Below are 27,005 nucleotides of genomic sequence, written 5' to 3'. Positions count from 1 at the left end.
ATGTCAAGATTATAGAAAAGAATTCTAGCAACAGAAGACACTTGATAAAGTCAGTAGTGATTAAATAGCCTGAGGACATTGATCCAGTTAGAAAAACCTTGCAATTCACAGTCTACAGCAAACCTCTTATATAGTACTTTAGTCCAGTAACAAGAGTTTCTAGGTATCCTTGGAAGGTTCCTGTTATTGCCTTTACTGCTGGTTATTTCTTCTTAAAGACAAGGATTAAAATCAAGACTCTTTGTGTTTACGCTATCTACCTTCAGGAGATCAAAGCTTTTTTTTAAACATGGAATGTTTTGAACACTTTTCTTTTGAAGAGTAGTTTTTTAAAGATTTATTTTTTAAAGATTATTATTTGTGTGTGTATGTGTCTGTGTTTGGGTGTGTGCACATGGGTGTAGGTGCCTCAGAGGATCCCCCTGGAGCTAGAGTTACAGGCAACTTCATCACCCAATGAGGTGCTTGGGAACTGAACTGGATCCTCTTCAAGAGCACTGAGTACTCTTAACTGCTTCGCCATCTCTCCAGCCCCCAAGAGTGTAGTTTTAAGTTAATATTGGTGATAATATATTCTTTCCTGCAAGGATTGTCAAAGTTTGGAAATGGGGATAGCATTAGTGGTTCCTCACTTGAGACCTTTAGCAAGTGTTCCTAATTAGGCACTAATCCAGTAAAAGAGGTAGATTTTTAATCTAAGCTTCAAAAGTTTCTCATTCAGTGATAGCTTCCCTTTAATCCACTTGTGACAAATCTGTGTATGATGTTAATGTTCTATTGATTTACTAAATACATGCAGCCACACCACACACACACACACACACACACACACACACACACACACACACACACACACACACAATATGTGTGGAAGCACAGTGGAATGATGCTAGGGCCGGGGTCATGAATAGGGGAAGTTGTTTTTTTTTTTTTTTTTTTTTTTTTTGTTTTTCGAGACAGGGTTTCTCTGTGTAGCTTTGCGCCTTTCCTGGAACTCACTTGATGTAGCTTATAATATACCCATTGTCCATTCCCATCATCAACGGAAGGGGAAAGCCCAATGTGGTGGGACAGGGTCTAGAATCTTAGCATTCAAGATGCAGACGCAGGAGGATGGAGAGGAATGATCCAGCCTAGGTTGCATAGAGAGATTCTATATCAAAACCCAAGGGTTTGGGATGTCATTCAGTGGTGGAATACTTGCATAACATGTACAAGACAGTTAATCCCCCAGCATTGCATATTCACGGATTGTTTAAACCCTTAAGTATATTTGGAACTGGGCTACCTTTAATACAAAACACAACTTCTCACCCACAGATCAAGTACAAGGAAACCTTTAAAGCAGAAAAGCCTTTCCTCACTCCAGTTATATATTATAGTTGCACAAAAACATGCCCACTAGATCATGTGGTTGTCTTTGAAAGGCAAGAATGGCTACTTGTCATTTGAACAAACACCCTTCCGTTGTTAGTTAAGCTGGCAATAAGCTTAGAAGATAATAAGAACACCAGAGCACAAAAATATATTATTGAGTGTTTAAAAATTAGCCATTTAAAACAAAGAAGAGTTATAAAATAAAGTTGAAGAGGTTTCCCAGAAAGTAGAGCAAGAGATGGAGCAGGACAAAGGGGAGGAAAATGTAAGAACAAATATAAATGAGAACAAATTAAAAGTGTGCATTTGAGTTGAAGGCCCACCATTCATATACAGAGCAGGCATTCTATTCAAAGAACACAGTAGGGAGGGAATTAGGAAGAAATAATACAAGATCTTTCTATTTGAAAGGACCTACATTTCTAGATTGTGAAAGAATGTACCAACATTGTGGGAAAAATAGTTCCAAGGCATATTATTGTGAAAAAAAATGTTTCTGCAGGCTTTCAAGAGGGAAGAGAATGCCCCCTGTAAATGAGCAGGAATGAGAAAGGCTTAGATCTCACCAGAAGTGGTGGAAGGACATTGCAGCAGTCCTCTTGAAGCCGAAGGAAAATGTCCTCCTGCCTGTTGTTCACTAATAAGCGAAACAGCAAGAGGACATGATGTCTTAGAAACTTACCACTAGTCAGGTGTTTCCCAGGGGGTTACTGGGAAAATGATGGGATGTGGAGGAGTCAGAGAACATAGCCTAGAGTCAAGTTTGAAGGCTAAGATACCATATATGGAAGGGTGTTGGAAGAATTTTCCAGGTAGAGATGGCCTGAGCAGGACCTGAGTGACCAGGGCAAGTGTTAGGACCTGTAGGTAGGTGTTCAGTATTGCTGGGTTATGCTGGAAAATAAATAATGCCAGATCAGTAGACATGGACTAGGGGACATATTGCTTATGCAGACTCTGCTCTACATTTAAGGGTATTGTTTTTTTTTTTTTTTTAAATCACAGTACCTACCAAAGAGCATCTACTTTTGTTAGCACAGTGGTTCTCACCTGTGGGTTGCAACCCCTTTGAGTCAGATGACCCTTTCACAGGGGTTGCATATCAGATATTTACATTACAATTCATAACAGTAGCAAAATTACAGTTATGAAGTAGCAGTGAAAATGATTTTATGGTTGGTCATCACAACATGAGGAACTGTATTAAAGGGTTGAAGTCTTAAGATTGAGAATTATGTTTCAGCGTTTTAGGGAAAAAAATACTCTTAGTAGTAATAAAATGGTGTTAGTGAGGGCATAGACAACATGGAGTATAGAGAGACTCTTCCTCCTCCATTACTCTTCAGGAAAGGGCAGGCCTCCCATGGATATCAACCACCCACGGTCTATCAAGATGCATTGAGACTAGGCATCTCCTCTTCTATTAAGGCTGGACCAGGCAACACAGAAGGAGGAAAGGGACTTAAAAGCAGTCAACAGAGTCAGAGACAGCCCCTGCTCCCACTGTTAGGAGTCCCACAAGAAGACCAAGCTACACAACTGTAACATGTGTGTAGAGGGCCTAGATCAGTCCTGTGCAGGCTCCCTGGTTGTTGCTTTAGTTTCTGAATCCCTATGAGCTCAGGTTAGTTGATTCTGTGGGGTTTTTTGTGGTGTCTTTGACCCCTTTGGTTCCTACAATTCTTCCTCCCCCTCTTTAGGATTTCCAGAGCTCCACCTAATATTTGGCTTTGGGTCTCTGCATCTGTTTCCATCAGTTGCTGGGTGAAGCCTCTCTGATGACCATTGGGCTAGGCACCAATCTATGAATATAGTAGAATATCATTAAGAATCATTTCACTGGGGTTTTTTTGGCCAGTTGTGTTTGATTCTATTCTAGGCCATCCCACCTCTGTGTCCTGGCCGTCCAGGCAGTGTCAGGGGTAGTAAGACCCTATCTTTAAAAACAAAATAAATTTATTTTAAAAATTTATCTTTAAAAACAAAAACTTAATTTATTTTTAAATTTAAAATATTTAAACGATATCTATATATTAATTGTTGAATAGTGTGAACCTGGTGTTTTTCTATTTTTAAGTATGCATAGTACAACATTGAAGAATTGGAAAATGGCAGATACACTACTGAAAAGAATTCATGAACTAGAGAGAGTAATGCAAAAAGTTCTTACTGGAACCTGACACTCATTTTTTTTCTTAATAGAAGCATATTTCATGGTGAGCATAGGAAGGAATGGGAACTTTTATATTGTTTGCCTTTTATGTTATTAGCAATATATAGTTCAGAGAAGGTAATTACATGCTGCACTTAGAAGTATTGGGATACAGTGAGGAGGGCCTGAGAATCCTTCAGTTTTCATGTGATTTAGAAGTTAGTTTTTCCCCTGAGACAGATTTCCTGGTTTACACACCCAGGGTCTTCAGAAATGTACTATATTATGCTTTTTAATTAAGTGTTGAGATTCTGAATTTGCTCTTTGATTTGCTCTTTATTGAGTCACGATCTAATCACAACTTCTGAATGATGGTGACACAGCAACATAGGCCATAAAAGCCATTTCTAATGTGTGCAGAAGCACAAACCATTCCTAGTGATGGCATTCAGCATTACAGGAGATTAGTTGTGGGGTTTGTTTTGTTTGTGTTCGGTTGTGTTGTAATGTGTGTCATCAGAAAGCCTTTAATGTAGCAGGAATCTTAAAAGTTCTTATTAATAAAATCAAACCTGAGGCCAGTTATTGGGGTCAATGCTGGTAGATCAGAGAGACAGAACAAGCCACAGCTATCTCACCTTGCCAATTCCTCAGCTAGTCTTGTTTCCTCAGACTGGAGGCCTCTGAGTCTTCATCCAGAATGGGTCTCAGCTGAACTACTGCTCGAAAGCCTGAATGTTTAACCAGCCAAATGCTTCTAGTTTCTGGTCCTCACGCCTTATATACCTTTCTGCTTTCTACCACCACTCCCTGGGATTAAAGGTGTGTGTCACCATGCCTGGCCGTTTCCTTGAACACATAGATTTCTGCCTCTGGAATGCTAGGATTGAAGGTGTGTGCTACCACTGCCTATCCTTTATGTTTAATATTATGGCTGTTCTGTCTCTGACCCCAGATAAGTTTATTAACATGCACAATATTTGGGGAAATACAATACCACACTTTAAAAAGTGAGGTAGTCTAAGAGAGGATGTCTGTTAATTGTGAGATGCTTAGGAACACGTTTTGAAGTGTCTAGTAAACAGTTATGTTAGTAACAATTGTTCTTTTGTGGACTTTATTGGTGCTGGTAGAATTTTTCTGTATTTTTAATGATTCCATTTTATTGGGCAGAAGTTTTAGTATATACGTCTAGTTGTGATAATACCCTTTTTACTAGCTGGAATTACTTTCTAAACTTAATTTCAGAATTTGTGGTAGTTTGTAAGATAGGTTGAGAATATTGGTTTTTCTGTAATGATCAAGAAATACATGGTAGTGGTGGCTAAGAATGATAATTTTCCTGAGTTTAATAATTTGAAGTTGAAATTAAAGGGAAGAAACTGTTAACATGATTTACCTAGAATTATGATGAAATGTAGGAAAGATTATTCTTTTAAGTTTTACCTGCTGTGATTCAGAACTGTTACTCTTTCTCTTTGATTGATGGTTGTCTTACGGTGACTAATTGTTGCCTCAACACTGGCTCTGAAGCATCATGTACTCGTGGGACTTCCACTTTCCCGACTAAGCCAACAGTCTTCCTCCCTGCCTTGCCTGCTTTCCAGCTTGTTACCTCCTTGGCCCTGGTGCTCTTGGCAAATAGCAGCACCCTGGTAGGTCAGCCATTAGAGCAGATTATCTTTAGCTTTGTCCACTTATGACTCCAGAATGTAGGTGTATAAAAAAGGTACACAAAATTTGATAATAAATACTTGATAATATATTATAAGGAATATACTTTAAAACTATTTTTGTCATGCATGTGATTTTACCTCTTATAAAGATGAACAAATTACGTACTAATGAGATGGTTGTACTTGTTTATTTTTACATAAAGAATTAAATCCTAGCTGAATATATGGCACTGAAAGACATAGAGCATCTTCAGTGTTTTTTCAGAGGTGATTCTTCTTTGTATGTATGTTTCTGTGTATGCATGTGTGTATGTGTGCCGTGGCATGTGTCAAGGTCAGAGGACAAATTTAGATGTCAGTCCTCACCTTCCTTGTTTGAGACAAGGTTTCTTTTTGTTGGTTCTGTGTGTCTATGCAGGGTCTCTTTTTGTTGTTAGTTGTTAGCTGCTGTGCTGCATTCTACACGCTAGCTGTGTATGAGCTTCTGAGAATTCCCCTTTCTCTCCCTCGAATCTTTTCGTAAGAGCACTGGAGTTACAGCACATGCTACTGCACCCAGCTTTCACAGGTTCGGGGTTCAGACTCAGATCCTAGAGTTTGCACACATGCATCACATCCACTAAGCCATCACCCTACCCCTTGAGCAATAGTTTGATCTTATAAGGGTCATTGCAGAGAATGCTGCTTCACATAAGCGCATAGTACATAGAACATGACAGAAATGTTTAGGGCCATTGCAGAAATATTGGAAATTTTGCCCTAATCACAAGCCAAAATTTGCTAAATCACTTTTTTATGAAACTCAAGTCAGCAACTCAAGCAGCATTTTAAAAACTCAAATTCTACTATAACACAATTCAGAAATATATTAATTTGATGTTTATATGCTGGAAAATGGTTAATAGGAAAATACTGAAGTTTTAGTTTTCTATAATAAAGCCATAGTGTTTTGTTATAAGAATAAAACTCTGTATAGTTGGAAAGCACTGCACTGCATAACATCATAGTTGTGTTCATTAGTGCCATGTAATGTGATGGTGTGTGCAGTGCAATGTTGTTTGTTTTTTTACTCTTTTGAGGGGCCTGCCACCCAGCTCCCAAATAAATCACACACAGAGGCTTATTCTTATAAATGCCTGGCCTTAGCTTGGCTTGTTTCTTGCCAGCTTTTCTTAACTTATATTAACCCCTCTGTCTTTTGCCTCTGGCCTTTACCTTTCTCTATTTCTGTATACCTTTCTTTCTTACTCCATTGCTAGTTGTGTAGCTGGCCTCTAATGTCGTCCTCCTTCTCTCCCTCCTTCTTCCTTCCTCTCCCAGATTTCTTCTTCCATATATTCTCTCTGCCTGCCAGCCCCGCCTATCCTTTTTCCTGCCTCACTTTTGGCCGGCCATTCATTGTTAGACCATCAGGTGTTTTAGAGGCACAGTAACACAACTTCACTAAGTTAAACAAACGCAACATAAACAAAAGTAACACACCTTAAAATAATATTCCCCAACAGTGCAAAGAACAAATGTGTGCCAAACCAAGGCTGCAGTGAAGTAGGGAAATACTGCTAGGAAATCTAGCTTCATTATACATTTGATTTTGACTAATTTCTGGTAATTGCAATTCAGAAACCTTTTACTGTTGCCAAATTTTTGTGACCACTACATTCAGTTATGTAACTCTGTATGTCATCATAGCCCACAGCTTAAGAAGTTGTACTTTTAACTTTAAAAATTATTTTTGTGGCATATTGACCAACTGTGGTTATATATACTTATGAACTATGAAGTGGTGTTAGGATTTATGAGTATAATATGGAATAATTAAATTGAACTAGGAAACACATATCTACCGCCTCAAATACTTACTTCACATTAATTTCAAAGGTCTACTAATGCCTGCACATCACATTCATATGGATGTGATTAATTCTGATGTGATTGTATGCCTCTGGTAAAGTGTTAGGCAGTCTCTAAATCTAGCCTAGAGCCAGTAGCCAGGATTCTATGATCCCTCTACAGTTTGTGTGTGAGACCCATAGGCGGTACTTGTAGTTAGTGATGCAAGCAGGACCAGGGATCTTTCCTGTCCTAGAAAACCAGTTGCTGGACTCTTGAGGCGCTCCCAAGTCATACTGAAGAATTGTAACAGAAAGGCCAGTGTGCTTGGAGTGAGAATGATGGCTTGAGACTTGAGTAGAATGAAAACAGTCCTTTAAACTATGAATGATTGTAATGCAGTTTACCAAGTAATATATTTACATGGTTTTAAAACATCCAGTATCATAGGAACACTTACAATGAGATGAAAGAGTGCTGTCCTCTACCCTGTGTCAACCCCTGTCCCACTCTTAGACAAAGTTACTTTAAACCATTGAGGTCTCTTTTTCTATTGTCTATATTTCTGTTATTAGAATGATTTTTCTGTGGTAAACCTTATATATTGAACTTTTATTTCCCACAAAGAATGAAACTTACCTGTTTGTACCCTTTCCTCTTCATTTCCATCAATAAAGTTGTACCATTTATTTTTGTTTCTGCTTTTAGTTACCTGGTAGCTTTGATATGCCAGCATCTTTTATAAATTCTCTGATCTACAAAAACAGTATTTCTTTTGCTTCATCCCATCTAGAACAATAAATTGGGTCTGGTGAGAGTTAGATGTATACTTAGAGGTCTGGGCATTGTTGGACAGTTATTTGGAGGCAATTTTAAATGTTTTGTGTGAGATTTATCATAATCTTTACCTTTTTGTGTTTTATAGAAATAAAATCTTCCCTTAATTGATGAAAATGAAAATACAGAAGAAAGAGAAGCAGGTAAGTGGTCCCATTTCTTTTAGGTGTTTTATTTATTCATTGTACCTTACACCTACTGAAAAGGATAGATAGGTTAGCTGTGTGGGCTCACATTTTAACCTCTGGTAGTCCCTGTTGCTTCTGCTTTCCATTCTCTGCAGAGTAATAGAGCTCTGGTGTGGTGAGCCACAAGAATATGTTATAAGGAGTCCAGCTGTACATCAAAGCTATACCGTGACCAGGCCAAGGGTCAGTCAAGTGGCAAGCCATCTAGCATGAACTGTTTGGTGTTACACAGCTTAATATTCAGCTGTGCTTTGTTATGAATTTCTTGTGCTCACAATTCCCATAGAAAGTGTGTGTGAACTTCACTGTTCCAGCCAGTACTTGGATAAGGTCACGCTGGCGGAAACCATAGCTTTGTTTCTTGTGCTATTGAAGCTTAGACCATCCCCTTGCCTGGAGGCCTAGTGGCTCTCCAGAGCAATTGACTGAGAAGAAAAGAGGTTTTTACATATCAAGGTGGAAGGTCAGGTGGAGCAAGATTCCTGAGGAGGCAGAGGACCTAGTGGCCAGGGGAGGAAGGGACAGGTGTTTTCTGTAGGACAGAATGGCATGGCCAGGGAGAAGGGAAGAACATAGAGGTTTTGTAGATGGTAAGGCATAACTCTTGTAGAGTTCATCAGAGCCAGGAGTAGAGAGCAAGTAGACATGGAGGGTGAAGAAACAGAGGACAAAGATGAAGCTGGAAGCATAAGAGCTTAGTCGTTAGCAGTACTATGAGAGGACAGTAAATGAGGGAACAAAGAACTGAGTGTCAGGACAGAACTGAAGCTATGTAGATAGGATTTCATCCCAGAGAAATAAAGTAGAAATAAAGAATTTGGTGTATCTACATTTATTCTTGTCCTGAATGCCTGACAGAGCTGTAGCTGAGTAGATGGAATTTTGTCTTAGTGGAATAAAGTTAACAGACATAAGAGCATAGTGTACGTAGATTTTTTTCCCCTCAGATATCCCACGCCAGACATAGCATCTGACCCGGACCCTGGGTAACCCATACTCTGGGTGACTAATGTGTGAATTTTCCTTTTTGCTTCAGTCATGTCCATATAGGACCAATGTAATGAAACTGAATGAGAGTGTTAAAAATTAGCCTTGTAGAAATGCGTCCTCTCTTGGAACAGCTTTTCAGATTTTTCTGAGTGATGTGACCAATTCTCTGTAGTTTTTACATATTAATCATTTTTGGATATTTAGTTTGCTAAAAGCATTTCCCCCACATTTTATGTGTGTGTGTATGCACATGAAGTTTATATGTAGGCATTTATGTAATAGCTTATGTGAGGAGGTCAGAGGACAAGTTTGCAGAGTCATTTCTCTTCTTCCACCTTTCTGGAGAGGTCTGGGGCTTCCGACTCGAGCTCAGGTTGACAGGTTTACTCTGCAGGTGCCTTTACCCACGGAGACACCTCATTGCCCTAGAAGCACTCTTCTATTTGTACAGTACTTAGAACAGTGGCCAGTGTGACTCATTAATATAGTGTATAAATAACTCTTCTCCTCAGTTACTTCTGTTTCTCTGATGGCTTTATTGGAAGGACCCTAGAGAATACCAGTCCATGTGACTTAGAGAAGTGAGATGTGGAACTATGCCTCTGACTCTTAGACAGTCTGTCGGATGGGTGGCCTTTCTTTTTATGGAATTGGATGATAATCTAGCAATGGGGGTGGTGGTGGGGTGGTGGTGGTGGTGGTGGTGGTGGTGGTGGTGGTGGTGGTGGTGGTGGTGGTGGTGGTATCGTTGTCTGAATCCCTGTCTTGAACTGAGACCCCATGCGAGGTGGTTGAGTGGGACTAGCCACCTTTTCCTTTCCAGTCTCCTCCTTTGGAACTCTAGTTAGAGACAGGGGCATGTGGGGTATCACAAGATTATCCTCTGGATGGCCCTTGTTGGGGAGCTTGATTTGGAGAAGTTATTCTTCTCAGTGTGAGTTATTCACAGGAAAAGCAGTACTTGTATCTACACATTGGGTTTCTCTTTCCTGGTGCTACAGTGAACTGGCAGTTGTAGGTCAGCATCACAGAAAAGGAATTTATCCTAGGGTGCACTCTGACAGGTATCTGAAGCTGTGTACAAGTTCTTCAATTACTGCTGCGTTTATGATCAAGAAGATGGGAAAGAACCACATATCCATCAAAAAAAGGACCATTTAAATGTATTGTAGAATATACCCCAAACCCTCAAAATTGTTGTTAATTATGATATGCAGGCAGGCTTATAGTTCTTAAGGCAATTTTCATGTTTAATTTTTAGACATTTTTTAAGGTGAGTTATTATGTATCCTTAGAGGAATTTTTATTTTAAACTTAATAGTAATGGTTAGTGAGCAGAATGTTGTTTGAGGTGGTGTTTTCTGTTTTGGGTTGGTTTGTTGGTTTCTGTGTTTGTATTTGAGATCGTCTTGATAAAGAAGTAGAGGTTTATGTGTAGTTGAGGCTAGTGTTGAGCTTGAGATCTGTGTGCATCAGCCTCGTGAGTGCTGGGACTATAGAGTTACCCTACTGTGCCCTGCTTCAGAGTGAGAATTTCACTTGAAAATCACTGTTAGCTGTGTTGAGGTCAGGGTGAATAAACAGGAGGAACTGATCCTGTGCCTTCTGTCAGTATTTGACACTGGGTCACATGGACTATTGAACTGCAAGAAATTCAGTGCATAAAAGTGGAATGCTAGAGCTGTAGGCTCTAGGACTAAGTGTGTATCACACAGTTTCGGGCTGGATAGAAAGAGCTTCAGTCTTCATAGAGAGGGATTGAAATTCCCGCTGTATCACTTACACTCTTGGAACAAGTTCAGTCTCATTTTTTAACGTGTGGAAAGTGGTTAAATGAGACAGTCAAGTACTTAGTATTTGTTATGTCAGTAGCAAGCAAGTCTTTAGTGTGTAACAATGTGAATAGCAATCAAGCTCACTTTACCCTAATTCTGAGATGTTAGAAGCAACACTAAAAGGCTTAGGCTCTAGCCCAGTAGTGGAGCACTTGCCCAGTGTGAACAAGGTCCTGGGGAGAATGCTGACACTGGAGAAAGAAGCAGGGGGAATGGGAAAGTCTGTTTTAAAAACATCCATTCTTTAAAAAAAAAAAAAAAAATCCTCATTTCTTCTAGTTTGTTTTTCCACTTCTTTGAAGAAAAATGGCATGTAAATGTATTCTGATCTTTAAAAATTCTCATTTCCTTGTTCAAAATTTTATCGGGAAAAATTAAAATGAGATGACAGGTTTTTACAAGTTAATCAAAATTCAGCAATAAATAATCATGCTTCTTATTAACTAGAAGGGGCATAACAGGTGGCATGCCAAGAACAAAGACTTTAGAAATTGACTCTGTATTGCCAAAGGAAATGTTGCAAAAAAAACCAGAACTGTTGAAAATGAATCTCTTGCAGTCTTTTTATCTGTGTTGACAAAAATAACTAAACTTCCTCTAAGAAGTGTGTGGAGTTTAATTACTGAAATTACCAAACAATACTAGGCAGGGAAAAGTTAGCTAGAGAAATGAGATGTGACTTGTAATGATGAAAGCCTGACTTTTACAACGGAGTGTACTTCTTAAGTGGACACAACCTTACCTTAGTGAAAACAGACCCATCCTGATTCTTTTTTTTTTTTAAACCTCAGCTCATTGTTTGCTACTATTTTATAAATATGACAGGTATGAGATGTGATATACAATAGTAAGGGTAAAGGTTTACTGTAGTAATCAAGATCAAGGAATCCAGTTTTTAAAAAGGTAATATTAAAACTTGGAGCTATAGCCAGGAGGTAATGTAGACCTGGTGACTTTGGGAGCCCTTGCTTCCATGAAACATAAGAGCTGAGCAGACATAGCTTTCATTTTTAGGTCCTCGAGAAAACACAAAGTTGGTGAATTGGGAAGAGTAATTCAGATGAGCAGTGGGAATCTCAGACCTTGATGAGACAGTTAAGACTATACTTTCTTCCTTGGAGTGAATATGAACCTGAATTATTCACTAAGCAAATATTGCTGAGTTTTCCACATTTATATATGCAAGAAATATTTAAGTTCTACCTCAGGCCAGGTTCAGCAGTGACTTAAATGTTTTCTGAAGAAATGGCATATAGTCTGATTATAGAAAGGCAGTTAAAGTAGGGCATGGTACATGCCCCAGAAGAACCAGGGTTTTACATTATGGGTGGAAGGGCGTGGTCTGGTATTGGAATATAGTTAGGGACACAGGTAATATCAGCCCCACCAAAGAATTGGAGTATTTTAGGAAGAGTGAGGTCAGTCAGTGTGCTTCAAAGGCGCTGAACGAGGAAGGAAGAGAGTAATTATAGGTAGATTCAGGAAGTACATGGTAGTAAGGGAGAAAGGGAAAGCCTAGGGTGGAGTGCTCCATTTTGGTGGTTTCAAAAGGCGAACTAGAGTAAGCTTGGTGGATTTAGCCAGCTGCCATGTTCCTAGCGCAGTTTATCTGTGTCTTCTAGCCGGAAAAAGAGAGCTCTGATCTCTAGGAAGGTGTTTACCACAAAAACAATTGCGGAGTCACAGCCTTGGTTGAAAATAGTGAGTGAGGAAGAATAAGAACATTGATAATAATGTGGATGAGTAAACAATTGATTTTGAGACTTTTCAGCATCACTGGACAGAGAGCAGGCTAGCACTAATCAGACCTTTAGTTTGTTTGCCATTGGAAGCCCCTTTCAGCATATTTAAGAGTGATGCTAAATTGCCCTTTAAAAACAGTTTAAAACATTGTCTTCATTAGTCAAAAGAATTTAAAACGGACTTTTTCCAACTCCAGAGAGAGAGAGAGAGAGAGAAACATGAGCATTGAATTCTTCCTGTCCATATATTTCATAGGACACTCCCCCTCCCCCAATCATTCTGATTGGTTTCGTATTCTGAAACATACACTTGAGGCCAGAGTGAGGCCTGCATGGTAAGACAAGGATGCCTCATTGCCTGTGAAGTACATGAAGGAAGAAGGCACTCTGTTCCCAAGGTGAAGACCTATGGTCCTCTCAAGAGAGCAAGTGAAGTGTATAGGTTGATGGACCCATGGACAAGAATGGGGCCAAGGTCTTTGCTTTCTGTTTTTCCCTCTTACTCCCCTGGCTTCTTTTTCTTCTAGTTCTTCTTCACTCCAGTACCTCTACATCCACTGTCCTCCTTCCCATTATGGGATATCAGTTTCCTAGGAACAAGGTTATCAGCTTCCTCTTCAGTAGTACATATACTGTGTGTGTGTGTGTGTGTGTGTGTGTGTGTGTGTGTGTGTGTGTGTGTGTAAATTTTTCTTTTAACTTAGGATTTTACCTGTGATAATGATTTGAAAACCGTCATCATCGACTATAATCTTTTCATTTGTTCTTAAACTTTTTTAATTAAGATGAATCTGGTTCCTCTAGATTTAACTGTTTTCCAGGACTATTGTGGGTTAATGAGCTTGGATCAAAGGAACACCACTGTTTTTTGTTTTTTAACAGTTAGCCCCTTTCTTTATCATTTTTTGCTCTGTTCCTAGACTCTCATCCCTATTTAAGTTGATGTAAAGCAAATTATTGTTAGTCCCTTGTGGTATATCATCTCCCGTCTGTTCCTTTTAGAGCCATTTCAAAGTGGAGACACTGACATTGGATTTAGCACTCAGGCTTTTTGTCTCCCCCTGACTCGGAAGTACATCAAAGAACTGTTTTTGTCTTAGGTTTTTTTGCTCCTCAGGAATTTTTCCAAGTTCTCAATATAAAAATACTTGTGGATTACTGACCCCAAAATTTGTATTTTATATTTTTATTACTAATATTTGCCTTTTTCCCTTCAAGCAATTGTGCTCGTCCCCTTTTAGAAAGTGCCAGCTGTGTCACTCTAGGAATTTCGCCATGGCAAGTTGTTTCATCTCCTGTCTGTAAAATTGATAGAGGTTAAGGGGGCTGTCCCTGGATAATTATCTACAACTCCTGTTACAGGAACTTCACAGGCAGCAGATAGGTGTTTGTTTATCTTAGTAAAGAATTACCTGACTTTTCCCAAAGCAGTGTATACACTCACACTTAGCATGTTTAACTAAGTCTCATATGGCTGGTCTGGTGACCTAATAATCTGTTAGGGTTCTGTCCCTGGGAGGTCATACATTTTGCCAGAATTTGAATCCACAGTCCTCCCCTCACTAGCTGCTTGTCCAGAGTACATCCCTTACCATTACTAATTCTCTGCTTCTCCCTGTACAGACTGGCATCTTTATACTGACCTTATTAGATGGTTGTGCAGGTTAGAGGCTTTATGTCATCTAGTATCCTCGTAGGACATGTGCAGTGAACGTTAGCAGCTGCTGTAGTTATTTTCTCTGGATTTAATTCCCTCTACTACTGCCCACTTCCATCTTCTCTGGAAAGCCCTATCCATGAGTAGAGAACTTGTCATGAGGCAAAGGAAGAGACAGTGTCACTCTGACCTAGAGCAGATTGTCTTGGTGGAATTCAGTCTTTAGGCTTTGAAAGCCTCTTTAGTAAGCAAATAACTGTTTCAATTTGTCCCCTCACTTTTTAAAAATTTATTTTCAATTTCATACATACATAATGCTCCTTGATCAAAATCGCCTTCATTATTCTCTCTTATCCTTTCCCCCTTCCATCATGTCTTTTCTTCCTCCGAAGTCCTCCTGTGTTCGTCTTTTTTAAAGTTAGAATTGCCTGCATGAGTATGGGTAGGAGTTGACTTACTTTGATCAGACAGTGCACTAGTGACTGTACCACTCAGCAGTATGACTCGACTTCCCTCTAGCAAGCATTAACTGTTCTTAGCTACAGCTCCTGAGGTAGGGTAGGGCTTATGCAGGCTGGTAGCCACCACTGCTGTGAGTTGTGGCTGCAGCAACCATGTCCTGTCCAGAAGATAGTGTTTTGTAGTATTCTTTCCCATCCTCCAACTCTTAAATGGTTTCTAGCCCTTCTTCTGAGCTCTTCCCTGAGCCTTGCAGGAGGTGATATAGATGTCCTGTTTAGAGCTGAGTACTAAACACTTGCAGTTTGCCCACTCCTGCACTCTAAGAAAACTTGATCTCCAAGTGTCAGGTGTCCCTGGCACAGAATTCACTATTGTTCCCAGGATGAGCACATAGCAACTTCCCTTTTTTTCTTAAAGTGCTGAGTCTTGAAAGAACAGCTGTTACCCATATGATTTAGGCTACATTATTAGCAGGACTTTACTTACTGTAAAGATCCAAAAGAAGACCTTTCTTTTCTTCAGTGTTTTTCTCCCAGTAATGTCAGTGCTTTGTTGTGAGCCTCAGACTCCGAAAGAGCACTAGAAAAGGAGACAGGGTAACATGCAGCTGAATTTGCAATGCTTTTATTCCTACTGTGGACCAGGAAGTATAGGTACATGTAAGACGAATCTTTAAAGGTCTTATTAATTAAAAAACCCAGAGCCAGATATTGGGATGAAAACTGAGAGATTTGAGAAACAGAAAAAAGCCAGCTACATTCTTACTGCTAGGAAATCCTCAGCCAAAGAGAGAGCTACTTCTGTATACTCATGCCTGTATCCTTTCTGTCCCTGCCATCTTATTAACTCTCTCTCCACCCAGCTACATCACTTCCTCTTTCTGCCCAGCTCTATCACTTCCTGTCTGTCTGTACAGACCTTCCAGACCTATATGGTCAACTAGTGCTGGGAATTAAAGGCGTGTGCCACCACGCCTGGTTCTGTTCCCAGTGTGACCGTGAACTCACAGAGATCCAGATGAATTCCTGCCTCCCAAATGCTAGGTCCACTGCCTGCCTCTATGTTTAATATAGTGGCTGGCTTTTTCCTCTGATCTCCATGCAAGCTTTATTTATTAGAACACAAATAAAATATCACCACAGTAATATACCTTGGGGAACCAACATACTGAAGGAAAGCCATACTACCTGGGTAAGTGTTTGTGGTATATAACATGCCAGGCCTCTTATAGGAGAGCAGGCACTCACAAATGGTGCTATTTCTAAACTATTACCAGAATGCAATTTTACCATCTTCTGGAAAGCTGGCCCCTCCCGGACTCTCCCTAAGTCATTTCTTTGTTCTAGGTCAAGGAAAGAATGCTATCCCTGGAGCGAGCACTCACATTATTATTGGACCATTGCCAACCTTACCTTGGTTATGAATAGCAAGTACTTTTTTTTTTTTTTTTTTTTGGTTTTTCGAGACAGGGTTTCTCTGTGTAGCTTTGCGCCTTTCCTGGAACTCACTTGGTAGCCCAGGCTGGCCTCGAACTCACAGAGATCCGCCTGGCTCTGCCTCCCGGAGTGCTGGGATTAAAGGCGTGCGCCACCACCGCCCGGCTGCAAGTACTTTTTAGAATACCAGACCTGAAAGTATGAGATGAAACTTCCACTTCCAAAGTATTGTTTCCTTATAATTGTTCATGGTGTGAGACTATGCTTTTACTTAATGGTACTCAAAAGTGGTTTTGAAATTTCCTTTTTAGTGCTATCTTAGCACCTGTGACATACTTCTGGCATTTGTCACAATAAAACTTCCTTCTATTTGGGTAGTTTAATTTTTGCAAGTGGGCAAAGGTATTTGGGATTGAGTCTAGTGGCTCAGTTCGGTGAAATGCAGAACAAGCCTAGTTTTAGTTACTACCAAAAGTAAAACTGGTGGGCCAAAAAGATGCCTCAGCAGATAAAGGCATTTGCCACCAACTGTGACAGTCTGAGTTCAATTACCAAGACCCATATAATGAAAGAAGAGAACCAATTCCCACAAGCTGCATTCTGACCTGTGTGCGCATGTGCGTGCACACACAAATAAGTAAACATTAAAAAAGGAAAACTTGGAATGATACCATTTTTCTTGTTCAGAGTCAGCCCAGTTTAGTGTTGATGCTTCTTGGTGACTAATAAGAATGGGTTTTGAGAGGTAGAGAAGTGCATGAATCTTGCCTCCTCATTCCAGGAACTCACCTTAGTTCATGGCCAGGAGGTCTCAACATACTTGAATAGTAGCATTGTTTGTGAGTAGCATAAATCCCATTGCAGGTCTCTGCAGTTTGCCTAGAATTTGGTGGCACTGAAGGTTTTTGTGGAAAAGTATTATTGACATGCTTGTTTTAGATAAAATGCTAAAAATAATCTTAGATTTCCTCATAGAGCAAAGTCCTTCCAATTTTTATATGCTAATTATATACTAAATTAAGAATTTATGTGATATGTTTGTGTGGGTGCACATGCCATGGTGCACATACGGAGGTAAAAGGGTAATTAGTTCTTTCTTTTCACCTTTACAAAGGTTCTGGGACTTGAACATGGGTCCCAAGTTGAACACAAGCACCTTTACCTACTGAGCCGTCTCAGTGGCTCACATACTAACTTGTGACATATCAATACCATGCCACTGCTGCATAAGGCACAGGCGGCTGTGTCCTGCTTGCTACTGTATCTCAAGGCCTAGTATACTGGGACTAACACATAGTAGGAACTCAGATACTCACTACATATTGACTAAATCCATGTATTCAAACCTAATAGTAGCCTTTGTATGGAGCCGTGAAGGAGTAATATGCTTGTTTTCTTTTCTCACAGTTGTCCAAGTTAAAGGCTTTAAATCACTCCCCAATGTCGGATGCCTCTGTTAATTTTGACTACAAATCACCGTCACCATTTGACTGCAGCACTGATCAGGAAGAGAAAATCGAAGATGTTGCCAATCACTGTCTGCCCCAGAAGGACCTTTATACTACTGAAGAGGAAGCTGATAGCCTTTTCTCTAGGAAATTGATATCCCATAATGGGATGGAGGATAGTGGAGGCAGAGGTACTGGAGTGAAGAAGAAACGGAAGAAAAAGGATCCAGGAGAGCAAGAGGGAACGAAGGGAAGCAAGGACAGGGAGCCCAAGCCAAAGAGGAAACGAGAACCTAAAGAGCCAAAAGAATCCAGGAGGGCCAAGGAGCCCAAGAGGGCCAAGGAGCCCAAAGAAGCAAAGCAGAAAGATGGCGTGAAGAAGCCCCGGAAGCCCCGGGAGGCCTTGGGTAGCAAGGAGGCTAAAGAGAAGAGGAGCTGCGCTGACTATGTGTCCAGGACGAAGTCCAAGAAGGCCAGGTGTGTACTTTCCTCCTTGCCCTTGCCTTCATGGGGCTCTTTCTCTTTGCCGTTAGCCCAAGCTCCTGGGCCTGACTTGACTCTACCTCTGCTGGTCCAAGCTTTGTACCTCACATACGTGAGACAGTGAGGTGGATAACTCCTGGCATTAATGGAAGATGTTTTCTAATTTAATATCTGAAATTATACTTAAAACATTTTGCTTTTAGGAAACTTTAAGAATTGCTAACCTTCTTCAGAGTCCAACCATCCTTTTAATCTGTACCTAGTTTTTAGCATTCTTTACATGGTGGCTGGTATCCTACCTCAGGTGTAGATGTGCTCTTTAATGCCTTGTGGATGTGCTCTTTATGGCCTATTAGCTTTCAACCAAAAATGAACCTCCTCTTACCTCCTAATCATGTAATTTCTTGGTATTCGTTTGTATTAAAAAAGAATTTAAGCTGGAGGGTGGTGGTGTCCACCATTAGTCCCAGCACTTGGGAGGCAGAGATAGGTAGATCTCTGAGTTTGAGGCCAGCCTGGTCTACAGAGCAAGTTCCAGGATAGCCAGGGCTACACAGAAAAACCCTGTCTCAAAAAAACCAAAAACCAACAAACCAAACAAAAAATAATTTAAATGTTAACTTATCTAAAGCATACTGCATAGGACATCCTGGGTCTGATAACGGATATTTAGACAGCAGTGGTATAGAGGCAGAGGGTGCACAGCTGCAGGAATCAGTGATAGTCTGGCAGGGCCATGGGCAGACAGAACTCTGTGTCCAAGAGAACTAACTTTCTTCCCCAGGCTCCATGCTCTATTGCAGGATCATTTCCGATGTAGTTCCTTAGTCTGACACTGTTCCTGACCCTTCCATAGCTGCTCAGACAATGCTGAATAAATGAAACCAGAGACGAACCTGTATAGATCACAGGCCTAGGTACAGATTCATTATAATAGTGTGTAACGGGAGAGAACATGCAGCACTTTTCACACAGAGAAATCAGTATTTGCTGTCTGCATACAAATGTAATGTCTTTTTCAAATTATTTCTGCATAGCATTGTATTTAGACTTTTTGAGAAAATACAAAACAAAAAAAAAGTATACTCCTTAACTCAAAGAACTAAGTTTCTGAAGTCTAAATACAGAGGCAAGGTGTTTGTCTGTCTTTCTGTCCTATCAGACCATGAAATCTTAGAGGTTGCTGTGAATGTTGAGAACATAACATAACGAGGCCACCAAACACCTGTGTTGGGGCAGAGCCCAAGGAAAGATGTGGTTAGAAAGTGTTTCAAGTGCTGAGTACTGCAACTTAAAGTTTACTTTATGGTATGTCAGGACCAGATAGATAATTCCTAATCCCAAGTTTAAATGTTGCTTCATAATATTCACTCCCATGAGGATTCCATCTTTATCTATCAAAGAGACTTGAAGGTCGATGGGTCCTAGGGATGTAGCTGGCAGAGAAAAGCTATAAAATGATGTCTACCTTGGAAGGCCAAGAGGGGCAGGTAAAGTTGGTATTCAGACTAATGGAAACTATAGAGGCTTTATTTCTCATTTAACATAGGAAGGATATGCTGATCTCCATGTTTTTTAGGGTAAAAGAATGTTTGAAGAAGGAAAGTCAGACTAGTGGAGTTACTGAAAACTGTCCTGAATTGTAAGTGCCTGAGAATTGGGATAACCAGAGGAGCTGTCCTCTGTGCTTTGGAGGACAGTGGAAAGATTATGTTTCTGGACTCACCCATGTTCTAAACTCTCATGTTCACAGGTTTTTGACTTCTCCTCAAAGAAATTCATACTGACATTATATAAGATTTAAAACAAGTTAATGATATGTAAACATTGTTATAGATTCCATTTCAGGAAAATAGGAAATTGTTTGATGAAATAAAGTTGAATATCAAATGTGGAGGCAAAATCAAGATTCTGACTGATGAAGACCTTACAGCATTAGATTAGAGGAGTGTGATTTTGATCTAATTAAACCAAATAAATGAATGAGTTGGGGAAGTACTTGTCCTTTTGCAGGCTGTTAAAGGACAGTGAGCTCTTGAGCTTTAGAAATCCAGGAGGCGTCGTTTGGAGATTGATAGGTAGGTAAGGATGGCCATCTCTTTAGAAATGTGGGCACGTTATACAGGCTTTGTCTGTGTTTTAGGGCTGTATACTCTAACTTGGAGTAATACTGTTCTCTGTAGCCCAGAGATAGGGTTTTGAACTGTTTAGCCTTTGATTTCTTTTCCTTTGCATCTTTGTAAAAATTGTTTCAATTCCTGTAAATAATGATTCCACCAGTCAGCATAACCAGTTTTTAGATATGGAAGGGTATTAATTGATCTTTTAAAAAATATGTTCTAATTCTCGTGTGTGTGTGTGTGTGTGTGTGTGTGTAATTTACTCTTGTAAATTGACTCAAGTACTTGTTTTTATTTGAGCAGTTATTGATTTCAAACCCGGGTAATACGATTCACTGGTTGCCTGGATTACTGTAGGAGCATGGCCCCTGGTTTATAGACTTTTGGCCCTTTCCTCCTTCAGTTCTTACTACAACCACCCAGTCTTTCTGAAGCATTACCCTTGTCTTATTTATGTTGTCAGTCATGTCAGTGTTAAACCCTTTTCCCTCCGTCTTGATTCTAAATCAGCTGAGAAATAGCCAACAAAGCAGGAGATGCAGTGGTCAGCTTTATTATGAACTCACATCACTGTGTGGCTAGAATTGGGCTTCTTGTTGGGTACTTCAGTTAGATGCACTCCTATAACTGTAGGCAGAGAAGGATGGCAGCACTGAGCCAGGAATACTCCCAGTCATGAGGCTTGCCGGGCAGGTAGGTCCCCAGTTAGATAAATGTTTCCAGTATTGTACTCCTTTGATGAGTAAAGCATCTTTTTCCTAATGAAAATACAGGAACAAGAAAAGGGAATTTCTTCTTCAGTTTATATTTGCATAGAAACTTCTGGTTGTTACAGTTGCCTTCAGAGCAAACCCTACTCCTTTCTCGATTACTCAAGAATTTGGAGGTCTGACTCCTACCTTTAATTCTAGCAACAACCTCTCTAGCTAGATTGCTCTCATAAACCCTTGAAGGTACTCAGTTTTCTTGTAGATTGCTCTTACTGTTTCTCCCAGCCATAATGTCCTTTTTCCTCCTAGTATCCCAAGTCTTTTCCATTCTTCAAGTCTGAATGCAAAACCCAGCTCTTCCGTGAAACTTCCCCCAAATTAATGTGCTTATGTGTCCCTTCTGAACTTCTATAGCCCTTGGAGCCTCCATTACAATGTAAATTATGGGCTTTAGATCTCAGCAGACTGAAAAGGATCTAGTTCAACTCTGCCATACTGCATTCTGGGAAGAAGAGACCTACAGAGAAACTCACTCCCAATAGACTTTGTAAACTCAGGCCTCCTGATTCTTTGTCTTACACACTGTCTCTGCAGCGGGCCCTCACAATGCTTAACTTTGGTTTTGATGTATGTATGGCTTGTTTCCTTAGTAAAAGTTAAGTACCTGAGATCAGGACCCCCCCCCCCCCCCCCCCCCCCCCCCCCCCCCGTCCCTTGTTTCCCCAGGGGCTGTTCACCAAAGAAATTTGTCAGATACAAGCACAATATTCTACATATTTAATTTGATTGCATTTAGGAACACTTCTCCCTGAAAATAAGATTTTTGTTAGATACCTTATGAACTCGTTAATATTCGGTGGTGTTTCTGTTTTCTAATTAAAGATAGGAGTTCTAAAATAAAGAGATGGCTCAGAGGGTTAAAAGCCCACACTCCTCTCGCAGAGGACCTTACTTCAGTTCTTAGCATCCATGTGAGACAGCTCCTGTTTGTAACTCTAGCCAGGGGATCTGACTCCCTCTTCTTTCATCTTTGGGCACCTGTGCTCAAGTGCACAGGCACACATACACATAATTTACAAAGTAAACATATTTAAGAAATAATAATAAAAGATAAGTGACTTGTCCAGGACAGACTGATGAGCTTCATTGTCAACTCTTCTGGTTTGCATGACTAAGGTCAAGAATGAAAGCGCAAGATCCCTTGTCAGATTTGTAGGGACTGGCTCCTTCAGATTCTCACTGTGCATCCTCAGTGATATTCGTGGAAGGACTGAACTGGCTCCAACTTTTTTTTCTTTCTTTCTTTCTTTTTCTTTTTTTAAATAATTTCATTTGCTTTGCGACGCATCAAGCAGAAAGTTGAGCACGTCCTGGACCTAAACAATAATTGTAGTATCTAGCACATTTTCCTTTTTAAGTTCGGTATTAATAGTGATTAGTGTTTAGGACTCTCAGGATACAAATCTAAAACTTCAAAGTAGGAAAAGCTTTCTTTATTTAAACAATTGTTTTCTTCTTTTCTCCAGATTAGTTTTGAGTGGCTTGTTGATGCCTTAAAGCTTAAGCAAGAAAACACTTCCAGAAAGTTGAGTTAGGCCTTATTATTTCCTTGGCTCTGAAATTTTAGTTTCACTTAATATAACTTGGTTGTATTATTATTATGGTACTTTTATTCCAAAGGGGATTAGGATCACTTTTGTAAGAAAACATATACAGGTGTGTGTGTACAAGTTTTCATACAGTGCTGTACATATGTGTACACATAATGGCAATAGCTGTTGTATCCTGTGGAGTCATGAAATTGCTAAGAGATCCCTAGTTCCTTGGGGAAGCCAGATTTTAGCAATTAAGAAAAGTTTCTCTAGAGAACAGTACGTGGTATAATAGTTGCTGTTCTCAGTGGCAGCTTTTTCATCTTACATTTCCATGTACCAAGAACTTTCTTTTTCCTAAAAGCCTTTCTTTTGCAGAAGTCTGCTTCTTTCTGTAAAACACAGCCTGGCCTGTGTTCTGTATATGTGGTTTTCTGGCATTACTACTCAGTATGGAGGAAGTGAGTACCTTAGGAATTTATGTGCAGTTTTTGAGTGTCTGCTCCTGAACAGGAGGCCAGGCATTACGACTGAGCTAGAGGTTTCTATTAGAAACTTGGGTGTGGAGAGCTCTGTTGTTGGTTAAGGGGAGAGCCTAGCTTAGAAATTTCTACCTGTCAGAGTGGCTTATTTCTCTCTCTCTCTCTCTCTCTCTGTACATGTTGTGTATGCCTTTGAGTGTGCAGGTACACATATCTGTGCACATACATGTAGAAGACTACAGTGGAATGACAGATGCCTTCCTCTGTCACCCTCTGCCTTATTGCTTTGAAGTAGGATCTCTCACTGAACCCTCACTGGCCTTTTAGGCTAGGCTAGCCATCTTTGTCTGCCCTCAAATGCTGGAGTTAAAGGTGTACACAGCCATGTCTGGCCTTTTATGTGTATTCCTCATGCTTGCAAAACAAGTGCTTTTACCCTCTGAACTGCCTCTCCAGCCTCTCTATATTCTTTGAAAAGGAAGAAATTAATCAGTATCCTGGCCTAAGTGGAGGACTGTCTACCTGGTTCTCCTGTTCTCAGACTTTGCTGTGTCTAGGGAAAACTGGGACAGCTTGTAAGAAATGTAGATTCTCTGACCACATCCCAGAGACAATTTCTTAGGTGGAACCCTGAAAAAATTACAGTCCTGAAGTCTCCTGGTAGTGAAAGTGCAGCAGGTTCTTCACTATCCTTTGAGAAATGTAGTCCCAGATGAAATTTTGTTAGGGTGGGTGGGAGTGGGGTGGAGCATATTTAAAGTTATGTATTTAACATCTGCTAAATATAAAAAGCCAAAAAAGAGGAAATGTAGTTGGTTTGATCAGCCCTGTTCTCTGCTTCAGCCTTTCTCCCCAATTTGTTTTGCTTTGTCAATATGGAACAGATTTTTCTCTCAAATCCAGTAAGCTTAGTAGCATCATAGAAGAAAAGTTGTACCACCTTCTTCTCATCTGTGTCGGTTGCTTCTAGAAAGTTCTAAACCCCAGACCTTGTGACTATAGAGACATTGGAGATACCTTGAGTACTACTGTGTCAATTGCCAGTGTGGAACAGGAAGAATGGACAGCTGACACTGTATGAAGGCCAGCCCTTTTTCTCTGTTTAGAATAAAACCTGCTTATTGAAGCCAGTTTTAGGCTCAATAGATTCTATTAGTAAAGTTGTTTCTGTTGAGAAGTGTGTGTTGGGTACACGAATGACATAGCACATATGGTGTGTGTTAGGGACACACCAAGGACAGCTGTGGTGTTGGTCCTTACCTTACATCTTGTTTGAGGCAGAGTCTTGTTGTAGTCAGTTGTTGTAATTGCTAAACTTAACTGCTTCATGAGCTTCAAAGGATTTTCCTGTCTCCTTCCACTCACTGTCGGAGCACTAGGATTATAGGTTCTACTCTGCTCCTGTCTTTACATGAGTTCTAGAGATTCAAACTCAGATCCTCATACTGGCAAAGCAAATGTTCTACCAACTGAGCCATCCCTCTGGTTCTGTTTTTAAAAGTTTCAGTTGTGTATTAGAATATAGAAGATAAATACAAAGATGGGTAAAGATGATGTGAATTCTGAGTACGGACTTTGTAACCCACTGGGCTTTATGGTTAGTAGAGAAGGAATCTAATGGCTTCTGGAGCTTTGGACAGTTTCCATCGATGGTTTTTATTTTTTGAGACAGGGTTTCTCTGCATAGCTCTGGTTGTACTAGAACTAGCTTTGTAAACCAGGCTGCCTAGAACTCAGAGATCTGCCTGCCTCTGCCTCCCGAGTGCTGGGATCCAAGTTGTGGGTCCCCACACCAGGCCCATTGCTGATTTTTTATTTGTTTGTTCTTTTCAAGATCCCCTGTAGTGCTTACCATCAGCCATCAAAGGTAGGGTCTGGTATTTAAAGACGTTCATCAAATCTATAAGAAAACAAATACTTAATGTGTTGCTTCATAAATGCCCACTTAGGTACTATTCTACTGTATTTTTAGTGCCTGCTGCATCTTGCTGTTTTAAAGGCATTTTTATTGAAAGTATTAATATAATGAGTAAAGGAAAAGAAGGTGTCACAGAAGTATTGTGTGACTTTGTCGCTGAAAAGCTCTGTGATCCAGAGACAGCCTTACTATTCAGACAGAAGTATCAATAAATGAAAGCACCTGAAATGGTTGTATACAAAATAGCTGGGAAGATTTAGAAGATTAGGAGTGTTTAAGTTCTTGCCTAGGAAGTCCCTTGGAAGAGGTGAGTATTGAACCAGGTATTAAAGGAATTAGTAGATGAGAGACTTAAGTAAAAAGAGCAAGACATTTAAACAGTTGTTCTTTGGGGGCTCTGTTAAGATGGTAGACCAAACACACTTTAGTTTCCCTTCTCATGGCCCATTCAAACAGTTGGGAGAACAGTGGGGAATACAGTCTTCAAAAGTGAGAGCTGTTCCTACCTTTCTCAACAAGAAAACCAGCACTGTTTTTTCTAGTGCACAAATGGCTGTGGAGGAAGTCCCAGCTTAGATCACATGCTGGGACTGCATTTGCAGCTGAAGTGGAAGTGCCTCTCGCTCATGGTGGAGCTGGCAGCTCTTGGGAGGACCGGAGGCATCCAGAAATGGAGGAAAGAGTTCACATTACTGACATGGAAAATGGAGCAGAGGAGCCATAGCTTCTCTACCTTTTCCTGCTTGTACTCTAAAAGTGGGGAAAGGGATGGTCACTTCAAAGGTCCTGCTTGTAGGTGTGGAGGTCTGAGGTTGTATTGATGTGTCATCAAGAAATTGTATGTTAGTTGTAAATTAGTACTCTCAGATCAAGAAGAGGTGTGTTGTCTAAAAGACAAGAATGGTTGGGGCTGGGAGACAGCTTTGTCAGTGAGGTGCCTGCTGTATAGGCCTGAGGACCCATCAGAGCTTCAGTACCTACATAAAGAACTGAGTGTGGTGGCACACGTCTGTAACCCCAGCATGGAGGGGTGAGCATAGAAGGATCCCTGGAACTTATTGAGCAGCCCTCCTAACCTAATCAGTGAGCCTCAGGTTCAGTGAGAGACCACCCAGTCTCAGAATACAAATTGGAAAGCAATAGTGGAATACACCCAGAGTTGACTTCTCACCACATGTCTCACAACATGACAACATATATACACACACCCCAAACAACGAAAGCCAACTCTGAATAGTTTATAAATAAAAAATGGTCAGAAAACAATTAATGAAAAATTTATAACAACATCACTTAAATCTAGGCTTTGTGGCTTTTATGCCTATAATCCCACCACTTGGGAGGCCACAGTAGGAAGATTACCAGTTCCAGGCTAGCCTACTTTGCATAGTAAGACATAGCATTGAAAAACAAACAAACAAAAAACCTCAAATTAAAATTTAAAAAAAAAAGTTGAGTACAGACAGGAATAATAGAGTTATATAAAAATCTGAATTCAGTGACTTTCTTACCAGGGTTTCAGTAGCCATTGCTTAAACATTCAAGAATGTTTGGCGAGAAGTGTGGACTTCTAGTTAGGTTAACTAGGTTAACAACTAGTTAGGTTGTTGTCAAAACCTGTTTGGGGAGTAGAATGTGGTGCATGGAACTGCTTGCACTGAGCATTTGAAACCTTCCTAAACTGTCTGAATTTGTATCTTCAGTTGCTTTTAATTGGTAAAACACTACATCTTCATCTTGGAAGTTGTGGTTCTTTTTCAGTTTTTATTGTCACCAACGTATGTAGGTCTTTGTTTTGGTGCTGCAGATTTAGCAGTGAAAGCCTCCAAGGCAGCATAGATCTGGCTCCATTTTGTCTACAGCAGATTGCATCTGTACCAAAACAAGTGCCTTTTAACCAGTGGCCTTATTTTTTGTGCCAAATCTTTTCTCTATTTATAGATGGAATTAAATTGGGTACTATGAAAGTTGAATGAAATGTGCAAATGAGCCTTTTCATGGTATTATCTGTGTTTTAAGAGCGTTTTGCTGGGAATATCAAAGCCTGTGGATGCTGGGCTGAAACTCTTC

The 27,005-nt window shown here is 40.2% G+C and overlaps 1 protein-coding gene across 4 annotated transcripts in view; it reads left to right on the top strand.

Moving 5' to 3' along the window:
* Positions 1 to 27,005, top strand: part of Chd6 (chromodomain helicase DNA binding protein 6) — a 194,458-nt gene that overhangs the window by 41,655 nt on the left and 125,798 nt on the right. For all 4 annotated transcript variants that reach the window (XM_052725063.1, XM_052725060.1, XM_052725062.1 and 1 more), the window contains exons 2-3: positions 7,961 to 8,015; positions 17,590 to 18,107. In XM_052725063.1, coding sequence (XP_052581023.1) covers positions 7,983 to 8,015; positions 17,590 to 18,107 — 551 coding nt within the window. In that variant the 5' untranslated portion in view covers positions 7,961 to 7,982. The remainder of the gene's footprint in view (positions 1 to 7,960; positions 8,016 to 17,589; positions 18,108 to 27,005) is intronic.

This window comes from Peromyscus californicus, unplaced genomic scaffold (genome assembly GCF_007827085.1).
Source record: "Peromyscus californicus insignis strain IS unplaced genomic scaffold, ASM782708v3 Scaffold_7__1_contigs__length_154581171, whole genome shotgun sequence".
Taxonomy (NCBI): domain Eukaryota; kingdom Metazoa; phylum Chordata; class Mammalia; order Rodentia; family Cricetidae; genus Peromyscus; species Peromyscus californicus.
This window is presented reverse-complemented; position numbering and strand designations above follow the sequence as displayed.